Source organism: Poeciliopsis prolifica, unplaced genomic scaffold (assembly GCF_027474105.1).
Source record: "Poeciliopsis prolifica strain line A6 unplaced genomic scaffold, Auburn_PproV2 SCAFFOLD005, whole genome shotgun sequence".
Taxonomy (NCBI): Eukaryota; Metazoa; Chordata; class Actinopteri; order Cyprinodontiformes; family Poeciliidae; genus Poeciliopsis; species Poeciliopsis prolifica.
Window position 1 is genome coordinate 1,930,069 of NW_026562380.1, and position 23,927 is coordinate 1,953,995.

The 23,927-nt window shown below is 39.2% G+C and overlaps 1 protein-coding gene across 4 annotated transcripts in view; it reads left to right on the plus strand.

The window, feature by feature from the left end:
- Positions 1 to 23,927, plus strand: part of LOC129359553 (regulating synaptic membrane exocytosis protein 1-like) — a 69,290-nt gene that overhangs the window by 3,331 nt on the left and 42,032 nt on the right. For all 4 annotated transcript variants that reach the window (XM_055029195.1, XM_055029196.1, XM_055029191.1 and 1 more), the window contains exons 2-3: positions 944 to 1,018; positions 17,971 to 18,181. In XM_055029195.1, the coding sequence (XP_054885170.1) occupies positions 944 to 1,018; positions 17,971 to 18,181 (286 nt within the window). The remainder of the gene's footprint in view (positions 1 to 943; positions 1,019 to 17,970; positions 18,182 to 23,927) is intronic.

Below are 23,927 nucleotides of genomic sequence, written 5' to 3' on the forward strand. Positions count from 1 at the left end.
AATGATTAGCTTAAATATGAAACAAGCTGATATTTATTTCTGATAAATTACTTGTCAGTTTGCTTCATTTCAAGTGTGCTAAGATATTTGCACAATACGCTAGACCAAAAATACTTGGTAAGATTTTGTGTTTTTGCAGTGAAGCTGCTTCTTCTGTCACTCCATAAGCATCAAATATGTGTCTTAGCATTGCACATGGTATGGCATATGTGAGTGTTTTTTCATGAACAAACCAGTGAAACTGACCTGTAAACAATAGTTTATTAGCTCAACATAAACTCCCAGAACAGGAGCCTTTGCTACGTCTAAAGTTGCTCAGATTGTTTCATAACGAGTGAGTGGGGTGCCCACGGTGCTGACAATGAAAAGACACGTCTTCTGTTTTAGACAGCGTGGGTATTGGCAGGGAAATCTCTCCTGAGTTCGCTCTGTGATCAGACTAATCAGAGCGTGCTGTTCATGTTTATTGATGAAGGAGTTTTGAAACACGCTGTGAATGTCTCACTGGACATATTGAGATCATGTGATTATTGTCTGAGGCCTGTCATCCACACCTGAAAGCGACCGAGCTGTGCGATAAGATCAAAGAGAGTCAGCTTTACTTGCTTATTCATATGAAGGTGTGACACATGATTCGAACCCTGATTAAAAAAGTGGCAAGAAGAACTTTGTTGGAAAACTTAGAAGAGGCAAGATTGCATTTTGTGTGATCTTAAACAGAAGGTAAAAAGATGTCATAGAAAAGGAAGAATGCTTTCAGGTGTCAAAAAGTTTTAACTTGGACAGTTATGGGCAATCAGAAGAACCCTGCATGTGCTTAGAATGTTTTTTTATTTTTTTTTAAAGAAAACATTTGTTTCCTTTAAAAGCTTAGGTTCTTTACCAAATGTTGCATATTTTACATCGGCTCTCTAACCATTTTTCTAAAATTTGTGTGTTTCAGAGAGGAGAAGCCGATTCAAGCGAGGACAGTGAACCTGGTCCGACAGACGAAGCCTCCACCGCAAAATGACGTCCGGTGAGTGGAAAACTTCTTCATCCCCACTCTCCTGGAGCTTTGCTGTGAAATCTACTTTACACCTCCGAAGAGCACAACATGAGGCCTGTAATGTGACGGTTCGGTTTGAATATTTTCACCCCCGGCGTTTATAATGGATACTTACTGATAAAGATCCATGGAAAGCTGCTCTGGTTTCCCATTTGATTGGCCTCTTTCTCTTCCTGTGAGTACTTCCCTGTTCAGGTTGCTGTCTGTCATCTGTTACACTGCAGCCACAGAGTCCATCTTTAGACAGACACGGTCACTGAGCTTAGTCTTGTCCTGGTATTGCTGAGTCATCAACAAAACGTCCAATGCCTTCCTGTGCTGTGAAGTCGCTGGCTGAGAACTCAGTTTGGTTTTGGCTGGAAACTTGTTTCACATCCAATTTTAGGGTTTCTTTGAATTTTCAGTAGATCCAGTGAATGTTGGGTTATACGTTTGAGCAACAATTTTAAACTTTTAAATGATGGTAAATCTTCTTTTCCTTCCATATTTAGCTTTTCTTATCTGAAACGAGGGGTTTCCATTTCCCTGGTGAGCTGATGGTAGACTTTGATTGGGCCTTTTAGATTTCCAGGCAAGCAGAACTTAGAGTTTTTTATTGCTAGAGGTGTACAGTGACTAGTTACATTTACTCAGTTACAATTACTTGACTAATCTTTTGGAAAACATGTAATTTTAGGAGTATTTTTGCTATGTTGTACTTTTGCTTGAATAATTTTATTACTATGATTTTACTAAATAACAATAATTAATAAATAAATAGTGCATAACATACTATTAAAAATAATATTAGTTATTATTAATTATTATTACATTTTTTAAATTATTGTTACTTTTACTTGATAGAAATGTCTGGTTCCTCACTTTGATTAACGTTTTATCAAACGTTACATGCAACCCTGCAGTTTTTGCTAAAGTTTAACAAGTTTTATATAGAAAGAAACTGATTTGGAAAAGTTTTCCTTACAGTGCTTTACATGCATTTAAATGCATTAAAACCCATCGAAAATCTCTTATTCCACCAAATATTGATTCCTGAACTGTTCCTGAGGTAAAGCATTAGTATTGTTGTTTCTAAAATAATACGAACTTGTTTTCTTTGCACTATTTGAGGTCTGAAAGCACTGCATCTTTTTCTTTATTTTGACCATTTCTGTTTTGTTTTTTTTAATAATTAAATACTAAATATTTGCTTGGAATTTCAGAGACATGTTGTCTGAGTTCTTAAAATAAAAGAACAATGTTAATTTTACTCAGATGTATACCGGGAAAAAGTCTGATCAATACTTAAGTCAAACATTATGAAAGTTAAAGGAACATTTTCCAATTTAGCTGACACAGCCACCTAAGGCAGCTGTCCAGGACGCCATCATTTAGGGGGCAGCAAAGAAAACAAAGAAAAATGTCAGCTAGAACTGAAAAAGTTTCAAATTCATTATTTGCCTGTGAAGTCATGGGGAGTCAAATTCTCCATGTAAACTCTGTTCTTAGAAGCTGCTTTCTGAAGTAAAGTTTGCAATTAGGAGTTAAACCGAACTTTTCTAATAACATTAAGCTGCTGCTTTGAAGTTAGCCTTTTCTGGAATAAAGCTTCCATCTTTGCTCCAATTAGCAGAGATAGAAGCTTGATGTTTTGGTCTGAAGCAATTATTTATTATGGAACCACTCAGTGATACTCTGTCCTTTACCACATTTACATTAAGGCAGTTTTTATATCAGTGGTCAGTAATAGAAACTTGATTTGTCAGAGTTGCTTGAATCTAATCCTGTTGTTTTATGCTTTGATGTTGACCTGTTTGAAGACTCATCTGTGAATTGTTCTTCGTTTCAGTGACTTTTATAGCTGGAAATTTAGTTTTTTTTACACAATAATAATAAAAGATTGATATTATATGTGTTCTTTTGTTTTGAGATGTAAGAGATTATTTCACAGTTTGTTTTTAAGAGCCGTCTTTCAGAGTGAATTATCTTTTTTCTGGCAAATCTCATATGTAGAGTATTTATTTATAGAAACAATGTTTTTCACATTATTCCACAGAAAAGTGATCAGTTCACTGAACTGCAGCCTGAAAATGAGGGTACTGTGTTTTCAATGAACATAAAATAGCTACTATTATTTTTTCTTTTTTAGGCGCATAGTGTCAAATTGAACCTTTTAGAAAGATGGTTGTGGGTTCACATCCTGGCCTGAGTTTGCATGTTCTCTCTGTGCATGCATGGCTTCTCTCTGGGAACTCTGACTTCCTCACACAGTCCAAAACCATAACTGTTTGGTTAATGGGTATCTATAAATAGTTCAGCAAAAATATTGATCCTAAAGTAACAAACATGACCGCTGGCTGGATAAAAGGGATTATTACAAATCACTTAGCTGACAGAACTATCATCAAAGTTAATATCAATATGAATAAATTATCAGAAAATGTAGCTATTGTTTGTGTGATTTTGGATAGTAATATTCTCCAGATTTCAATGTAAATTGAAGAACAAAAGGAGTTAAGTAGTATGTCTGCTCATAGACCTGAATCAAATTATTTAATTTTCATAAAAAAAATGTATTTTCCACACTCCTGAAATATCTTTAACTGAATGACTGAAATCTGTGCGGCATGATGCTTTTAATGCAACTTTTCATTAAAAGTGTTATTGTTCATGACAACAGTCGTAAACATTCATGAAGACTTCTTCATCTTCATGCCAGGTGTTTAACAGTATTATGTCAGTGTTATGCACGCCCTGTAAAATCAAGTGTTACCTAAACTTCTCCATATTTCTTATGAACCTAAAGAATCAGGAAGAGAGCAGATGGTTATTTTCTTCCTTATATGTTGCGTATTACTCAGCGTCTGGTAATGATTCACTTAAAAGCTTCGTAATGTGTAAGAAATAAAGTGGGCAGAGAAACCTGGATGCCGACGGTCATTTCCTGCCAAGCGTGTTTTGTGCGTCTGATCGGCTCCGTACAGACAGAAGCGGACCTCTTTTGATCTGTTGACTAAGCTGTTGGCAGTTCGAGAGGACCGCCGGAGAACACTGCTTGTTTTAAACTTAACCCCTGCGTACTTTTAGGACTTCATCTCAGCGGGGTTTAAACTTTTAATAAGACCAAAACTTCCAGAAGTTTCAGTGTGTACAAGAAAAAAGTGTTACTTTAGCTAATCTTCATACAAAGGCTTTGAAAGACATAATTTAATTGACTGATTGAAGGCTTAATAATTACTAATCAAAAGAGCTTTTCTAAAATGCCAATGCATTCAGAAATAATTATTTTATATCACATTAAAAAACATATCGGAACTGGGTGATTAAATGGGTCAGTTAATAGTCCTTCTGATGTAAGGACAGCATGATGGAAGGATGTTTACGCCTCACATCAACAAACATGATTGGCCAGGTGTCCCCTGTTAGCAGGGTACCATGGCGACGGCCCAGCGGCCCTGTAGTAACCTCAATGAGCCTTGGGATTGGCGAGGAGTCACTTCCTGCCTTCCTTCAGGGATTGGCTGCGATCCTGGTCTTCCCACGAGTTTCTGCTCCAGCTGGTATCTGGAAGACACTTGACCAAACTCTGTTATTCTTTTGAAGGGTTCAGTTTTGTATTTGGTCTTTAGATGAGACAGAAATTAGGTTCCACTGTGTAGAAAACAGATGCATTGATTGAATATTAGATCATATTATCATCTAAATAAATGTATGCTATTTTAAGCGTATTTGGCATGTAACCATAACATGGAGTGTTTGACCAATACTGGATGTTTTTTTCCAGGAAACGTTATGAATTGATGGTTGAAACCATCAATTAGTGTAGCGAAAGGCTGTGCTTTAGTTTCTGTGTTGTCAAAACCTTATAATAAATTGAGTATAATATATTAGAAACCTCCCACTAATAGATATTATCTATTAGAGACAAGTAGTCAGTGGATTTTACTTTTATTACTTTTATTACTTTTTATTACACAGTTATTTTTCACACAAGATGGCTACAAATTACAAACTACCAAAACTGTAAAAGTAAAAAATAGTAATAATAATTACATAATAATTAAATAATTTATTTATTTTTTGCTAAATTACTTCACTTTTCATCTCATTGTCTTTTATTTTTTATTCACTGGGTGTAATTTTCTTAAAATTGATCTTTTACCGTCCTAAGTTGTAGTTCAATAAACATGTTCAAAAATTATCCTTATTTAATAAATTTCACAAACTTTATAAAAAAAGAGAATTTACATTTTGGTCATTTATGCATACTTTCTCCCCTTTTATTTAATAAAATATTTCCTATGTGTGATTCAGTAATTTATTTATGAATTATTTTGGTGAGAATGTGTGATTATGTCCTACCTTTTCTTAGACTTCAGGAACAACCAGATGAAATGTTGATCTGAAACATTTAATTGTGAATAAAAGGAAGCGACATGCAAATAGTTATCACTTTTTGGAAGCAATATGCATGGCACAAAGTTGTCACTTTATGTCATGCATGGGGAGAAAAATATTCACCGTTGATGATGATGTCTTGGCTTGCAGCCTGTCTGCTCCGTCTACTCTGGGTCAACAAGGTGTCCCATGAGACAACTGGACTCCTTGATCAGTTTGTCAAGTCTTCTCATTATACCTTTGAACCCAGGAAGAAAAGGTTGATGGCACAACTGGGGCAAACAGGTTTCCAGCAGTCCCCCTGCACTCCAACCTAAAATCTGCTGTTATTTATAAGTTTGGTAAAGTTTATTTAATTCCAATTAGAATGCACCAATCCATTTTTTTCACTTCTGATACCGATATCTGAGGTTTAGTATTCGATATCTGAAAAGCGGTGCTGAACTGACTTAAGGCATTCTGTTATTATGAATTCGAAACATTGTCACCGATACCTGAGCTAGAATTTTTTCAATATCGCAACCAATAAAGATATTAATATCAAATATCAAAGTCACGCGGAGTCTGCATGACTCACAGAGTAAGCAGCATATGCCCGAGTGTGTGAGACCCTTAGGTCTCTTTTGTGACATTAGTATTATGTCAGCTTCTTGAAGGATTTTCCCATTTTTGTTTTTCTTATTAAAATCAGAACAGAGGCCAAATATGACCGACCGTTGTCTTCCAACCAAGCAAGATAACTGATGCCCTAACATATGAGATAATAAGTGATATGTCAGTATCACAGACAGGGCTGCACTGTTGCCTTGCAGCAAGAAGGTCATGAATTCAATTCCCAAGAATCTGCATGGAGTTTCTCTCCGGGTCCCTCCCACAGTCCAAAAACATGACTGTTAGGTTAATTGGTCTCTCTAAGTTCTTCTTAGGTGTGAGTGGTGAATGGTTGTTTGTCCTGTCTTTCTCTGTGTTTCCCTGTGATGGACTGGTTACCTGTCCAGGGTGAACCCCACCTCTTGCCTGAAAGGTCTCTCTGGGGATAGGCACCAGCACTCCTCCTGACCCCACTAGGGACAATAGTGTAAGAAAATGGATGGAAATCACAGACAGAACAGGAATGAGTGGGAAACTGTACTCCGTTAAGCTGTGGGTACATGGTAATTAATGTGTGAACACAAATTACCTGTGAAAAATTCATTTGTTTGTGTGGAGGTATATTTGGGTCCATGTATGTGCATATACATGCTGTGTCTATGTGTGTTTGCGTGGCGTTGCCAGGCCATATGGAGCGCTGTCTGGGGAGCACACTACCCACTTAGCTCTGCTGTTGGCTCTGGTGCTCTCTCCATCTGTCTGTTCCTTCTCTCTCCCATCTCTTCTTCCATCGCCTCTTCTTTTATTTCCATTTCTTGCAGCTTGGTTGCTTCTCACTCTTGCTCACCCTCACTCATCAACACCCCGCTTCCTGTTTTCTGTTTGATCACAACTGCCTGTGTTTGTATGCTAGCATGCAAGCATTGGTGACAGAGTCAAGTCTCTCCTTGTCGTTCTTTTTGTATTTCTTGTTTCCAGTGCATTTTGAGCGCTGCCGCTGTGCAGATCTGGTCCAGCACATTTAATTTGGCCCTAAACAGCTGCTGGTCTATTTATATAAGGACCAGATTGGGAGTTTGGAGACAATAATTACTTAAAAGCCTAGTTGGGGATCCATTGACAGTGCCTGTGGATCTCCAACTCTCCGGCATTGAAGGTCTAAACCTCTCCTTGATCAAGCAAGACATATTGTGTGAAGTTCAACTTTCATTAAAATTGTTAGCAGTAATGATCACAGTTTACAAGTTTATGCATGTTTCAGCTCTCACCTAAATCCATAGCTAAATCCACGGCTCTGACGGCTTGTTAGGTGACCACCGCATGGTGTATTTATGTTTCTATTTATTTATCTTTGTTAATCTGTTCTGTACAGTTTCTGAAAAAACCAGACAGTGGTTTGGATTTGGGGAGATCGAAGGTCTTGCACTAAATGTAGCGAAAAAAGCTGAGTGAAATGATCCAAATGCCAACATGCAGTGACTGGCTAAGACACAGGAAGATGCACAGGAAGAGCAATGCTCTCCTTATGCATTGCTTTGGCAGGCCCCAAATACAAGCGGCTGAAATGACCTTCCTCCATACTGAGAGATTAAGTCTGTTAAAATAAGCAATAAATAATCATGTAACAAATTACAGCAAGATCAATCATTTCCAAAATATGCGGAAGTAGCACCGCTTTTACTTCAGTATATTTCTTTGGTTCTCTGTTCACCTCTGGTTACAAAGTAGCGTGAAGACAACAAAGTTATTTGGAGTGGGAATAGCTCTATTGAAAACATGTTGGTGGAGCTGGAAATTACTCCAATTTTAATTATATTTCAATTTATGCTTCTAAAGAAGTTCTAAAACCTTCTTTATTGTGGTACTTTTGGTATTGACTTAAAAAAAAAGTTTCAACACAGATGATCTCCCAGCAGATATTGATTATATAAAATTATGATATCTAGAAGAAAAAGCTAAAATGAGAGTGACAGGAATGCCTTTCACTTCATCACATAAAATCATATGTTTTACCTGGACTTTCCCCCATGTGAAGGGATTTTCTTCATAGTCGTTTGTGTGATATTAAGCTTAATGCTGGTGACAAAGAAGAAGGTTGATTTAAATTAAATTCAATATTTATTAATAATAGCATCTACTTGTACACAGAGAGTTTAGGGAAAGAGAGAGAGGAAGAAGTGAGAAATGGTGAAAAAAAGTGAGGATGAGCAGTGAGTGGGTGGAAAGGCAGTCAGAGAAGTATACCAAGAGGAAGGGGAGGTGAGAAGCGAGGAGAGAGAATGAGGAGAAAACATGACAGAGATGGTTAGCTAAGAAGCACACTGTACACTTGTGCTATTGTGTATGAAATTACTGCTGTCAGTTTGGGGATGAATCATCCCGTTTCTTTTCTAATGGGGTTCCCCCGAATCCTGCATATGCTCTTCTGCACTGGATTTCTTGGTGAAAGGCTCTCGGTGCTTTCAACACTGCAAATCTCTGGTAACCTGTAGCACCCGTCAGACGGAGCGTGATGTATGAGGAAGAAGTAGTACTGGTGGGATGGAGGCAGAGAGAGAGGGGAGGTGAGAGTACACCCCGGCAGTTGAGTGTGGTGGCATGAGGGAGAAGCAGCAGAGCTCTGGCACAGTGAGAGACGACGAGAGTGAGAGATGCTGCATGTCTCCGTACCCGTATGGTGAGCAGCCAGGCCACATCGCAGCACATGCAGGCACAAACGGAGAGGTATGCAAGCAGCAAAGCACAGCTTGTAGGAAAGAAAAAGAAATGTATTAATCCAGAAATCTGTGTCTAAACAAATATTTGGGTTTTGTTATACTGGAGCTGTGCATCGATGCATAAAATTTTAAACAGTTTGCTGAATACTCAAATTACTGTAACTGTAACATAGTTACTTTGACATATGTTCAAGAAATCTGGAATAAACAGCAAGATTCCTGAAACACTGAGTTCATCTAATTGAAGGCTAAAAATCCACCTGTTCAGAGTGCAGTTTGAAAAATTACACAGTGAAAAAAATAACAGCAATACTCAGGTTTATTTAGCCTGTCATAGGAAAAAAAAAGATTCAGGTGTTCATGTTATTTATACATTTATAAATATCAGAGTTCCTAACTAAATATTTAGTCTACAAACTATATATTTAGCTTTCAAATAATATATTTATTTAATTTGCAAGCAAAATTTTTAGTTTTTAACTAAATATTTAATTCTGAGCTAAATATTTAGTTTTCAAGCTAGACATTTGATTTTCAAACTAAACATTTATTTTTAGTTACCTTGCTAACTAAATATTTAGTTTGGAAACTAAATATTCAACCTAAACCTAAATATTTATCTTCCCAAATAAATGTTGAAAATATCACTTTTAAAAAGTTTGACAGGTTAAATAAACCAAAAATATTTTTGTTAATTTTTTACTATATAATTTTAAGAACTGTTTTTGATCCATAATATCTATAACACCTGCAAACATATGTGATGATTTTAAAGATGGCACTTGACGAGATGCAGCGTCTGATGGTGTTTTCAGCTAGTGGTGCTGAAATGTGCTGTTCAAATAAATTTGATTTGTTGATTGATTTATGTTAGGAGTGGGTGATATGGAGTTAGCCTTGGGTTCTGGCAGTTGGTGTGGTATGTCCTTTAATGGACACCGTACTTTGCATAAACAGCTGTTTAGTTTGGTTGGATCAGAGAGATTTGGTTCTTTTCCACACAGACAGATGAAATTACTAGTGGTGCATTCATTGACTAGAAGAATTGGGGAGCTTTATCTTTGAGTCATGGCTACATTGTGGTGAAACGTTTTTATGTTTTGTTATATTAAATAAATTTTTCAGGGATTTAACTTGAAGAATAAAGATGAGGAGCCAAATAAGGAAGGGATGAGGAATGTTTCTTTGAAATGTCTTTTTTAGTTCTATTAATTTATCACACACATTTCAGGGCCTTTTGTCCATTCTTTCAAAAGTATGTTAAAAATATCTTTTTTATTTTTTCCAACTCATGTGACCATAATTAGGTATATTGTTGTAACATTTTGAATGCACTGTACATTTTATGCTTCAGAAACTCATTTTGTCCTGCCTCAAAGAGACAGAAGCAGTGTGGTGTGCATTTATCAATAATTGTCCAGTAAGGGAGACGTTTTAATAACAATCTTAGTCATCAAAGATTTCTATCTGCCTGTAGAGGCGACAAACTGTTTTCTGCAAATAATGAGGTGTTAAAAACAGTTGAGGAGGCTCTGCATTGCAATTCCACAAACACCTTTTCTGTACGCACACACAGCTGCTGCAGACCAGATCCCTGTTTCTAATTCTGGCTCGCATTTTACTTTCCATTCAATTTCACAGACAGCACGAGAGGGAGGAAACTTTTTTTTAATACTCGTCTATTATGGGACACTCGGCGAGTTGCAATCAATCTCCAAGATGACCTGTCCGCGTTATGTGTGCGTTTGTAAATGTGTGTGTGTGCTAGACTGGAAAAGAGAGTAAAATAAGGTTATAGGAAGAAACATACAATGCTGACGCCATAATAAGTTTTAAAATTGGACGTGGTGAAGTCCATAGCAGGGGGACAAAAGTGAACTTGCTGCTTGCTAATGAGACGGAAAAGTTGGAGCTCCTAATTTCTTAATGGCTGCAAGGTGATTTTCTCTGAAACTGCTCATTGTTATTTGATTCATGTCTGCCTGCTTTTTTGAATATCGATCCGGGAACTGGAGGAGTGACTCATACTCGGCCAAAGAGGCCTGAGTCACCACAGGGAAAGAGAGGGAGCTGGCTCCCGTTCCCAACCCGGTGCCGCTCTGCTTCACGAGTGGCCGGGACCGGAAGAGGCAGCGCCAACATTTGGCCCGAAGACAACGACGCTCAAGGACTTCAGGACTCAGCTATTTTATCTGCCTTATTTTTAGACCCATTAACTGTCATGTCAAGTATGGGGGATCTTTAATGTTTTGGAAGTGTTTTAAGCATAAGTACACACTTTAATGCAGGAGACAAGCTGTGGCGGAGGATGGTCCAAAGCTTTTTTGGGAGATTGGAGAGCAAATTAATTGTGAGCCTGTTAGAAAGTGGTGAGATGGAGTGGACACACAGTAACAATTATTGGCTCAAACTAGCAGTGCCTTCATTAAACTGGAAAATCTGCTTAAAATGTTTTACAAGTAATACTGTATCCTGTGCTGCATAGAAAAGCTTTACTGCAAATTAATTTACCTCATAAATGGCTGACAAAGTGAGAATTGTGGATTTAGTTTCAGCTGTAAATTTAATCTGCATTTGGGTTTTCATTTTGAGGGAAGTCCTTCCTTCTCCAGGGGATGCCAGAGTAATCACCATTGCTTTTTGCAATCTCTGTGCTCTTAAGATTAAAACATGAGTCTACACACATAGAGCCATGCCTCAAATCAACTGCTGATCATTTTCATTCATTGGCTGAGCTTAAATTTTCTCAAAAAAATCAATTGATTGCTGCTCTGGGAAACATTTCTCTGCAGTATCTTTGATGCACTGTGTTAGCCAGACATTAGGAAAATGAGTGTGCTCTATTAAGCCCAACGACGAGAGGACAAAAAAAGATCTGCAAATGTCAGAATCTACTTTCTGAAGTCTATAAAACTAATGCTGATTGCCAACAAATCATTTCAACTCATCCATAGACAAATTGAGTTGATGTGAACCACTTTTCCTGTGATATTAATTTATTAAGATGCTTTCTTCAGGTGATGGTTGTTTATCCTTCAAACCTGTAGAAGCATGCATTAAGAGCAGTTTGATTGGTCCAAGCCAGTAATAAAGATTTTTACAATGATTATGTTGACAAGACTAGTAGTATTTTTGCAAACTGGGCTGCATGGTGTTACAGTTACCATCACTGTTGCCTTGCAGCAAGAAGGTCTTTGGTTTAAATCTTTCCAATAATAATAATTAAAAATAGGCTCAACTTATGGTGTCAAATTATGTCATATTAGTTCATGCAAAACATATTAATGTAGGTTAAATTCTGGCTGAGTGAATAAATAAATTGTACAGTACCGATGTTTGCTGATTATGTGTCTTTAATGTTTAAAATTCTGTGCTTGGTTAGTTTTGAGCTACCCAGTGCTAGTTCTGGATTATAAAAGCTTAAATGATGTCTTGTAAATGAGAAAAGTGGCTTTTGGCGATTGTATAAAATATGTTGTCATTGTGAGATCATTGTCTTTTCTCTGCCCAGAGCAGAGTCCTTGTGTGATCATCAAATTCAGTTCTTAATACTTAAGTAAATTGGCAGCTAAGGAGAAAAGGTTTGCTGGCACCTTTCTCGGGTTAAATCAATGTGCAAAGTTTTTTTAAAACTATGTTGGCTAATAAAGATTAGTACATTCTTTAAATCAGTGAAATGCATAGCTGGTTATTTTGGTTTGTTTTGGAATAGCTGTTCAAATTAGACTATTGCTTCTGGTTTACACTTTGTTGACACGTCAACACAAATTAGATAATTTTCCCCATTTTTTTGGACAAATACAAATCTCTAGTCTGGTGTGGAATTGTATTATATTGTCCTCCCAATCTCAATTCTTTTGCATCCTGAAGTTTCTTCATAACTTTCTTGATTGGATAATTTTATGTTTGGACAACTATTCCCTCTGGTTTTCAATGCTGTGCAGCAGGAAGGATTTTTGCTCTTAATTTTTCACTTTCAGACAGTTGTTGTTGTTCGTCACCATGGCAACAAGGTATTTTTTTTTTTAAAATTTTTTACAGTAGCATCTCAGAAGCACAAATAATACCTGAACTATGACCTTAAATCCCAGAGGAGTGGGAAAGGAGGCTCCATGGATGCAGAGCAGGGAGAAAAGGAGGAAGTTCAAATCATCTCTTAGATCGACCAAAATTGGCAAGAATTATGTTATTTGTAAAGTACATTTCAGGAATAAGACAGTTTGAGTTTCTTTGCAAGATAAAAAACATAACACCAAGAACAAACAAAAAAGAAAATAAAGAGAAGTAATGAAAAGTTAATATAAGTTCCACTTACTATAAATCAAAGCTGAAGCTCAATAAATTAGTTTTTAGCCCTGATTTAAATTAATTCAGTTTTGTAGTTTTGTCTGGAAGTTTTTTCCAGATTTGTGGACCTTAAAAACTAAATGCTGTTTTTTCATAATTGGTTCAGAGTAGACGGGCCAACAGTTCAGATCTTTAACTTTGTAGTACTTAAGACTGAAAGAGAAAGTCTGAAATAATAAAATGACAACAGTGAAAGCTCTGTGTATCATCTTGGCCTGTCCTTGCCCCGAAAAGGTCCCGGTTCTGTCCAGCTTTGAGTTACAGCCATTCGCAGTTTCTGTCACGGCTCTATAAACGTCCTGCAGAAGCTCTTCCCCTCTGCTCTCTCATTCTTCTTCACAGCATCTCCATCCATCTTCTCCAGTATTTTCTTCCCCTCAAACTCACTTAATATCCTGAACCCAATATATCTCTTTCCTTTCTGCCACAAACTCTATCATCCAATAACCATTAAAAACACACTAGTGAGTCACACTGAGAAAAAGTAGGTAAATGGTCTTTTTTTCTCTCTTGGTGACATACTTGTTTAGTGAGTCAGCACTGTGCATGCTAATGTGCCAGTGTAAATAGTGATAGGCATCTCGTATTAATACACTGTGTTCCAAATTATTATGCTAATTGAATTTAAGTGTCATAAAAATAATTTTTTTTGTTGTGCTTTTAAATTTATAGATGGCATTGTGTGTCAGGTGCTCTTTGAATCACTATAATTAATTTCAGAGAGCTGGGTTGATTAGTTTGTCTGGTGAGCTCAATTAAAAGAAATTTACTTAAGGGTTAGGGTTTTTTATTTGGTGTATGTAAACTTCTGGTTTTAGTTGTATATTAAGAAGTGCTAGAGCTACAAAAAGTAAACCAATTCCTGTTTCTTCTTCGTTTAAGAGATTTATTGACTTTCTCCAAAAAGCCAAAAGAAATCCAGCATTACTGTTGTCAGACATATTTAGCAATTCAAAAATGTAGATATGCCAGCTAGAATACAACACTCAGATATGGAATATAATTTCTATGCAGAAGACTTGATAAAGTTTTTCTTCTGATTGTAGCACGCACCACTTTGCATCATCACAGACCAAACTTTCCCAGCTTCTTTACACTTTCAATGTTGTTGAATTGTGAAGGTTTGCAATGGGATATACACACAACAACTTTTCCAATTAAGTGAAAGCATCAAAGATTTTGTTGGAAAAAATGATTTGTTTCTGAGCTTGTGCAAGAAGCTGAGGAATTGTGTTCTCTTTGCTTTAACCTTGTGGCTTCATTTGAATATAATATTTCTGAATTTCTGTAATGAGCTCTGTTTTTTTTTTAATCTCTGTGCATTTTTCTTTCTGATGTTGGCCTTCATGCGTTTCCCTGGCCTTCCCCTCTGTTCCCTCCATCCTAATTAAAATCTGCAGCCACCCTCAAACCATACGTTTCTAGAAGCTGCTTCTTGCAGCAGAAGATTTGATGGCTTGTTGTGGTTGACTAATTTGAAGAAGGGTACTTGACGTACTTCCTGCTTCTGTCAGTTTAGACCGCAAGCATTGTAAAGAGCCTTTACACAAGTAAACATTGTTAACTGGAACTTGGCGCAGTGTTAGAATATCTTTTCTGTCTGTTTTATTTAGTTGACTTTCAAAGTAATATTCTGTTTTGTTAAAGAGATCATTTGCTGCAGACAGCTGGTAAAAGAGACAGGATAGACTCTGTTAGGTAACATTAGTCTACAGATGAGACCTCAGCTAACCCGTGAGGTTAGGTAATTTTATTTATATAGCACATTTTCAGCAACGAGGCAATTCAAAGTGCTGTACACGATTTAGTAAGGAAATTCAAATGAAAGGCAAAAGCAAAAGAAAGAGAATGAAATAGTGTTGATAATCCACTCCTGTTCTGAATTGGTTGGTTGCTAGAGTACAACTGAGTAGGTATCGTCTGCAATCTTTAGATCAATTTAAACCAAGGTTTATTGCTTACAAATTTTGATGTTCCAATAACTGCGCTAGTGTCTTTTTGTTTTAATGTTAAAACAACCTCATTTTATTTCTGTTTTTAGAATTTGAAATTAAGAAAAACATAATTTTTTTGCAGAAAGAAAAATGAATACATTCCCTCCTGTGGGATATTGAAAGTTTATAGCAAATGGAAATGGAAAAAGTGCATTGTCTTCAACTTAATGACAAAAAAATAGATGTTAAAGTGTCATTATGTCGTGGAAAACCAATTCATTATGAGACAAAAACAGCTTAAATTAGAATTTGTTTATTAGTGTGTTTTTAAAATATTTGATTCCAAAGCCAGAGGCATTAAGACCAATTGTGGAAGGTCCAAAGAGGCACTTGTGGTTCCAGAGCCTAGCAGTGAATATGCTTTGGAGCAGTGACTTTGCCAAAGCCAAACTTAATTTGTTTAGTAGCTAGTTATCCATTCCTCACTCCAAGCTGCCATCATTTATAAATTAAACATTAAGATACTTGAAGTTCCCCCCTTAAAGCAGAAATTCGCCCTCCTTTAATGTGCAAACTAGCTTCGTTTTGCATTTTTCAGTCATGCTTTTTGTTGGTAAATGTGAAATTTTGTTATGGTTATGCTCAGAAGGGGTTTTACTGTAACAGTAAAGATGGAGCAAATAGTTTTGGAAATCATAAAAGTACTCAGTGAACCCGAGCAGAAAATGACATTGAGGAAGGGCCTCTCTGCCTCTATGGCTGACTTTACTTACATCCAGCCGCAGTGGATTTATTAGGCCTAATACTAGAAAAAGCCATTTTGGATTAAAGCCATGGCATCAGCATAGCGCCTCTGAGACAACAAAGTAGGTACGAGGCTTCACAGCAGCAAACCAACGGACCAGATTCAGCCCTGGTCAAAGCTTTTTTATGAGAACCCATGTAATATTTGTCAGTTTAGCTATAAAACATATAATCAATTACACAAGTTCCAAATATCAGGCTTGCAGTTTATTGAGGGTTAACTCTGTTAGCAGGAGAGCAGAGCCGGTAGTTGGGGAATACTCAGCGAGAGTCGTGGATCAGGAAGTGATTCCTGCTGTGCTGCAGCAGCAGGTCACCTCTTCGTGACCTTATTTCTCCCAGGAAGTGTGCATCCCAGTGTGGGTTTTACAGGTTTGCATTTTGTTTTTCTTTTGTGTGTGTATTAGCCATATAACAGTGTGACAAATGTTTGTGTGTGCCCAAGTAAGGTGTTAACTCTTCTGTGGGTAGCTTGTATTTTAATCGTTGGTTCTTGGCGTCTCTGAAAGTTGCGTTTAGAGGAAGGGTTTGGCCTCTTACAGCTACAGCAGCGATGCTGAAAAGTGGAGCAAACAGCTGGATGTTGGGTTTTCTTTCCTCTGACCTCTGCCGGGATTTGTAGTTTTGATTGGCTGAGCTGATGGGCGAGGAGTTGGCACCGCAGAGCCCCAGCCTGTAAGTACCCGACAACGGCGTCGACTGTGCGATTTAGACAAAGTGGAGCTTTTATAACCATCTGTATTCAGATTAGTGGGGTCTTGATGTGTTCAAATATTGAATTATGTTATTTATCTATTTTATAATCAGAACCAAGTCCTCAGCTTGAGCTAACATTACTTAAATATGACATAGAATGACTCAGATCTGGTTGTTTGCTTTATTTATCTACTAATGTGATTTTAAAGATCGTTTCAGAAGCAATAAGTGAAACAGACCCATATACTTTGCATAACATGTCAGAAAGCTTGGCTTGAGCTCTGATTTTTGGTCACGTCAGTCTCTTTTGGTCACCTCAGTATTTTTCTAATTAATTTGAAGAGTTGCTGCTACGCTCATCTTCCTTTCCTTTTCTGTTTTTTCTCCCATCTGTATTCACTCTCTCCTATCTCCACGGCGTGAAATCCAATTAATCAGCCACATAAAACCAATACTCCTCCTCCCCCCTTTGAAATATTGATTAGAGGAGTTTCTTGTGCTGGCAACACGGCCTATAACAATTTCATACACAGAACTTTTTGCATGGAACAGTGATATGAAACTGACAATTGCCAAAAATGGTCGTGTTCACTGCTCCAGTTATTTGTTGTTGTTGTTTATTATTATTCCAAAACTAACTTTTCAGAAAAATTTACTTATTTCCTGGGCAATTTAACTGAAAAACAAAATATAATAGAGGGAAGAAAATAAAAATAATAATACCAGCTTTTGATTTAACCATGCAGCAGGGTGTATTTTAGCCTGAGCCCCGTTTCAGTATTGTTTTAAACATACCAAACCTGCAGGAAGCAATGTTGTGCAAAGATAAAACCTGTCAGCCAATCAGAATGCTTAAAAACAACATCTTCCTGTTAAGAATTAGTAAATGGTGACAGGAAGTTAACTTTTAAGTAACATGTTAGGATATAAAGTTTGTAAGGCATTATACAATCTCAATGTGGGGTCATGTCATGTCTAAGCAAGTACTTGGATAGATTGTTACGCGCTGGACCCCAAATCTTTGTTTTCACATACACACACTCAAACAAAATTAGGATTTGTTAGAAATAATTGTGTTTTGTGATTTTAAGGGGACTTTTTGTGCAGATTAAAGACCAAAACACCGAAAAGTGCATTTCTTTCACCAGAAATCTGGCAATTTGTGGACGAGAGATTAGAAAGTGCACAGATGAATAAAAAGTAGATTATCATTTACCTCTGAATCGACCCTTTACTTTAAAGAAACACTTGCACCATTACTTTATCGAGTGCTTCTCTCTCTAATATAAATCCTGCAGTGGATTTATATTTTATGTTTTCTCCTACATATTATATTGTTTCTGAGTTATTTAAGTGCCCAACGTTCTGTTAAGAATTAGTAATTGTTGTTATTGTTGTTTTCATTAATAATGAAACAATCTTCATGCTTCTATCTGGTGTTTTTTTTCCCTCCCAGAGGTATCCAGCAGCATCTGTCCAGCTACCGGGAGACAGTGATCCGACAGGCCACGGCGGCGGCGGGCTCAACCATTCATCGGGATGACGCGCCAACCTGCGGCATCTGCCACAAGACCAAGTTTGCGGATGGTTGTGGGAACCTGTGCTCGTACTGCCAGACCAAGTTCTGCGCTCGCTGTGGGGGAAGAGTGTCCCTGCGGTCCAACACGGTGAGAGAAGGTTTTGCTTGTGCTGCTTTTAATGTGATCTGAAAATGACCACTATGACAGTTGACCGAAATTTGAGATTTTCTTGGAAAGATTGCATGCTTTTCTGTTTCATTCTGATCGCAAACAATTTAACAAAACCTATTATGGTTTAAGTGGAAGTTAGATTCAGTGGCATCTGGTGGTGAAGCTGCAGATTACAATCCCCCATAATAATTAAAACTGATGAGGGTCTTGTTAATTTGTAAAGATACTAATATGAAGAGCTCATTCTGATATATCAAAACAGAAACATTTCACAAATACACTTACACAAAGTACACCCTCCTTTAGGGCTTACAATTACTGAATATATATATATATTATATATATATATTCATATATACATATATATATATATGTAGCTGACTGGATAGCTCAATACATAAGGCATCAGTATATCACCGAGAGGGCAGGGTTCGAATCCAGTCTGGGTCCTTAGGCAAGACCCTTCAAGCTACTGCCTACCTCATACCATGAGAGATACTAAGTTGCATAACATGCCGGCTCAGACGTCGCCCGGCCAAACAAGGTCTGCGTCAGGTGTTGGGGAACCAGAGCACCTTGATGACAAATGGGCTACTGGAACAAGACGGAAATGGGCGAGAGATGAAAATGTGGATCTGTTGGAATGCTACTACTCAAGTAACCCTAGTGAGAGAGGTTACATGCAAAGACTGGGGAAGGAATGGTTACTTCGACATCCCCAGTCAACACTAAGCGCTAAACAACTAGTAGCTCAGTGTTCCAACATCCGCAAACGGCAACTGCTATCACAACTTGAGATTGACGAGATACAACACAAATGCTACGGCAAAAGGGAGGAACCCGGATGTCAGGACTGTGGGGACTACTACAAGTCCCCACCCAGTGAGGGGATACACGGCCCCAATGAGCGAAACAGAGCTGAACGAGACAGCTGCTGACCTGAGAGAGAGAATCATGACCCGAATGACAACCAGGCCTCCCCGGCGCCAATTACAACGGCTGAGTGAAGTACCATCTGAAAGTCTCATTGAGAATGTGAATGCAGCATTGAGAACGATCCCTACCAACACCATAACAGAAACCAATGAGCTGATCTACAACTCAGCATCAGTGATCCTTGAGATACTTGGCTATAAGAGCAACCATGAGACCCAATACCCACCATGGAAAAGACGGTTAGAGGCTAAAATCAAGGTAACAAGGAGGGAAGTGAGCCAACTGTCAGAGCTCCACAAGGGTGCAATGAAAAGACCAGTACCCAGAAAGTACAGGCAGATGCCCATACCTGAAGCACTCGAGACTGCCAAACAGAGGCTCCAAGCCTTGTCCAGCCGCCTAAAGAGATACACAAGGGAGAATGAATCCAGAAGGATTAACCGGCTCTTCTCCACTCAACCAGCTAAGGTGTACTCTCAATGGCAGGGTAACAATAACAACAGAGCAGACCCACCAAGGCTGGAGACGGAACAATACTGGAAAGGCATATGGGAAAGGGAGGCGTCCCACAACAGCAATGCACAGTGGCTGATCTCTCTACGAGAGGACCACAGCAACCTCCCTGAGCAAGCCCCGGTAACCATCACTGTGACAGATGTCCAAGAAAGAGTCTCAGGTATGAAAAACTGGACAGCACCAGGGCCTGACATGATCCATGCCTACTGGCTAAAGAAACTCACTGCTCTCCATGAGCGAATGGCAGCCCAAATGAACCAGCTGCTACAAAGTGGGACTCACCCTGAATGGTTAACTGAAGGGCGGACAATCCTAATCCAGAAGGATCCATCAAAGGGTCCAGTCCCACCCAACTACCGACCAATAACCTGCCTCTCCACAACCTGGAAGCTCATGTCAGGCATCATAGCGGCCAAGATAAGCAAACACATGGATAAACACATGAGCACGGCACAGAAGGGTATCGGTGTAAATAGCAGAGGAGCCAAACACCAACTCCTCGTAGACCGCACAGTTGCCCGAGACTGCAAAACCGACACACCAACCTGTGCATGGCTTGGATTGATTACAAGAAAGCCTATGACTCAATGCCGCATACTTGGATCATTGAATGCTTAGAGATGTATAACATCAACAGGACTCTGAGAGCCTTCATTGCAAACTCGATGAGGCTGTGGAAAACCACCCTTGAAGCCAACTGCAAACCACTTGCACAAGTGTCCATCAAATGTGGCATATACCAAGGAGATGCTCTGTCCCCGCTACTGTTCTGCATAGGCCTGAACCCCCTCAGCCAAGTTATCAACAAGACTGGCTACGGATACAGACTCAAAAATGGGGCCAATATCAGTCACCTACTCTACATGGATGACATCAAGCTGTACGCCAAGTGTGAGCGAGACATCGACTCACTGATCCACACCACCAGGATCTACAGCACTGACATTGGGATGTCATTCGGACTAGAGAAATGTGGTCGGCTGGTCACAAAGAGGGGGAAGGTCATCCACACAGAAGGGGTCTCACTCCCAGAAGGAACAATAGCAGACATAGAGGACAGTTACAAGTACCTAGGTATACCACAAGCAAATGGCAACCTCGATGAGGTCACAAGGAAAGGAGCCACAGCTAAATACCTCCAACGAATAAGGCAAGTCCTGAGAAGCCAGCTCAATGGCAAGAACAAAATCCGTGCGATAAACAGCTATGCCTTGCCAGTAATCAGATACCCTGCTGGAATAATTAGCTGGCCAAAGGAGGAGATAAAAGCCACAGATATTAAGACCAGAAAGCTACTAACAATGCATGGAGGGTTCCATCCCAAATCCAGCACCCTGAGACTGTACACGAGCCGCAAGGAAGGAGGCAGAGGACTAGTGAGTGTGAGAACCACTGTCCAGGACGAAACAACTAAGATCCATAAATACATCAGAGACAAAGCCTCAACAGACAATGTGCTCAGTGAATGTCTCAGACAACAGGGAACGGAGGTTGAGGTGCCAGAGATACCATCATGGGAGGACAAACCCCTACATGGGATGTACCACCAGCAAATAACCCAAGTGGCTGATATCAGTAAATCCTACCAATGGCTGGAAAAAGCTGGACTCAAGGACAGCACAGAGGCCCTCATCCTGGCAGCCCAGGAACAGGCCCTAAACACCAGAGCAATAGAGGCCCAGATCTACCACACCAGACAAGACCCAAGGTGTAGGTTGTGCAAGGAGGCCCCTGAGACAGTCCAGCACATCACAGCAGGGTGCAAGATACTTGCAGGGAAAGCGTACATGGAGCGACATAACCAAGTGGCAGGCATAGTGTACAGAAACATCTGTGCAGAATATGGACTGGAAACCCCGAGATCAAAGTGGGAAACACCCCCAAAGGTGGTAGAGAACACCAGAGCTAAGATCCTGTGGGACTTCCAGATCCAGACAGACAAAATGGTAATGGCGAACCAACCAGACATTGTCGTAGTGGATAAACATCAGAGGAAAGCCGTTGTGGTAGATGTAGCAATACCAAGTGATTGCAACATCAGGAAAAAGGAGCACGAGAACTAGAGAAATACCAGGGCCTCAGGGAGGAACTGGAGAGGGCCTGGAAGGTGAAGACCACAGTGGTGCCTGTGGTCATCGGGCCCTCGGGGCAGTAACCCCCAAACTGGAGCAGTGGCTACAACAGATCCCAGGAACAACATCAGACATCTCAGTCCAGAAATGTGCAGTCCTTGGCACAGCCAAGATACTGCGCAGAACCCTCAAGCTCCCAGGCCTCTGGTAGAGGACCCGAGCTCAGAGGATAAGAACCACCCGCGGTGGGTGAGAAGGGAATTTTTTTTTTTTTTTTTTTGTTTAGATTGCTACTCTTGCAAGGTTAAAACCAACAGCCACAATAACATATGGTGTAAGCTAATTACAAATAATGCATCTCACATATAGAGAACTTGAAGAATGACAAAAAAATCCAGTATTGACATTTTGATATGGGGACCCCAAGTGAAAATCTGCTTAGGGCCCCAGAAAGGCTTCGGCCGTCTTAGAAATTGAAGATACACACCAAGTTTTATCAGCCATAAATTGAAGAAAGATAAAACATTCTGCCTTGGGATATATATAGAACAAAGTACACAGCGAAAAGGTGAACAGGTTCATATTTGTCATTGCTTTGTTTTCGGGGCATTGTAAAGACACGCAGCTGTTCACAAAATCAAAATACTGTACATCGGATTGGACCTCAGGTGTTGGAGCTCAGGTGGAGGTGATGAGCCGTGGCGGTATGTGTGTCACCGTGGTTAAAATCTACCACATTCAAGAACTGTGTGTGTTTCTGCATGCCTCCACCCATGTGTGAGCTGTGCATGAATCAGTGTGACCCAAGCTAGGCCTGGTAAAGGTTAATTGGGCATTAGGCTGAGCTTCAGACTGAGGGGGTGGTCTACTACTCTGTCTTGGTCTCCCAGGGGTCCGGAGGTGCCCTATAAGCAACACAGCAGGGTGTGTGTATGTTGGCATGTGTGTGTGAACAGAAGGCAAGTCTTCTTTTTAAAGAAGTGACGGTCTGTATATGGTCCCCTTCCCCACATTTCTGGTGTGGCATTTAATGACCTCTCACAGGCACAAACACACATCTAAAAGTACATCCTAATTAGTTGTTGGGAGTGTTCAGCTGCGGGGTTCGGTCAGGTGGAGGAAGCCGCTGCAACCACTGGGAGAGTAAATTTAGCAAACCAACATGCCTACAAGGAAGATAAAACCATAGACAAGGGAAATTAAGCCTCATCATTCTGAATATAACCACTAAAAAAAACAGTTGACTAATTGATTGTCATTTTACTAATTGATCAAATTAGTGTACAAAAGCAGAGAATTTGGTGGTTTATAGCAAGAATTTGTATGTTAGCACAAAGCTAATTAGTGCTACCTATCAATCTGTGAGGGGTCATAAGGTCATTTACAAACTCTTTGAAGTCCCTCACTCTAAATAAATAAACATACTCAGACTGGTTGAGGTCTTGCTGTGGTGACAGTTTGCTGATTTCATGGGTGGTACAAAGTGGTGGAGAAAATACTCAAACATGTACTTAAGTAAAAGTGTTGTGTTCCATATTTTTCTGTTGTGTTTATTTGAGTTTTCTTTGTCCTGAGTCTCCTCGTTGTCCCGTCTTTCCCTGGATTGTTCCCAGGTGTGTCTTGTTCCCCTGATCACCCTCAGTGTATTTAATCCCTCCTGTGTCCTTTGTTCCTCGTCGCGTCCTTGTCGTTTGTTGTCGCATTTTGTCGTCGTTATTTTTTGTCCGCCTGTTTGACCAGTTGCTACCGGTGTGAGCCCTGGCTTCCGCTCAGCCATGCTGCCTGGCCGCAGACTATTTCTGTTGACTGTATTTGCTGGATATTTTTGTATTAAACATTCACCACTCACCTTACCTGGGCCTCCAGCGTCTGCCTCACCACTTCCAACATCTCCACTCTATGACAAAAAGTACAAATACACAGAGAAAAATGTACTCTAGTAGAAGTACCATTTTTACTTGAGTAAAAGTAAAAAAGTACTGGCTTTTAAAAATAAAGTATTAAAAGTATTAAAAGTAAAAGTACTTGCTGAATACATTACCTAGGCGCTAATGCAATACCATTAAGTGTACCTATTGTGTTTAATTTTAATACATCAGACGTGTAATTTTAATGAACAACGCCACAGATAAAGCATGTTTTAATTAAATTTAAAGAAACCCCAACAAAAACAAAGACTGGCCTCTGATATTTATATT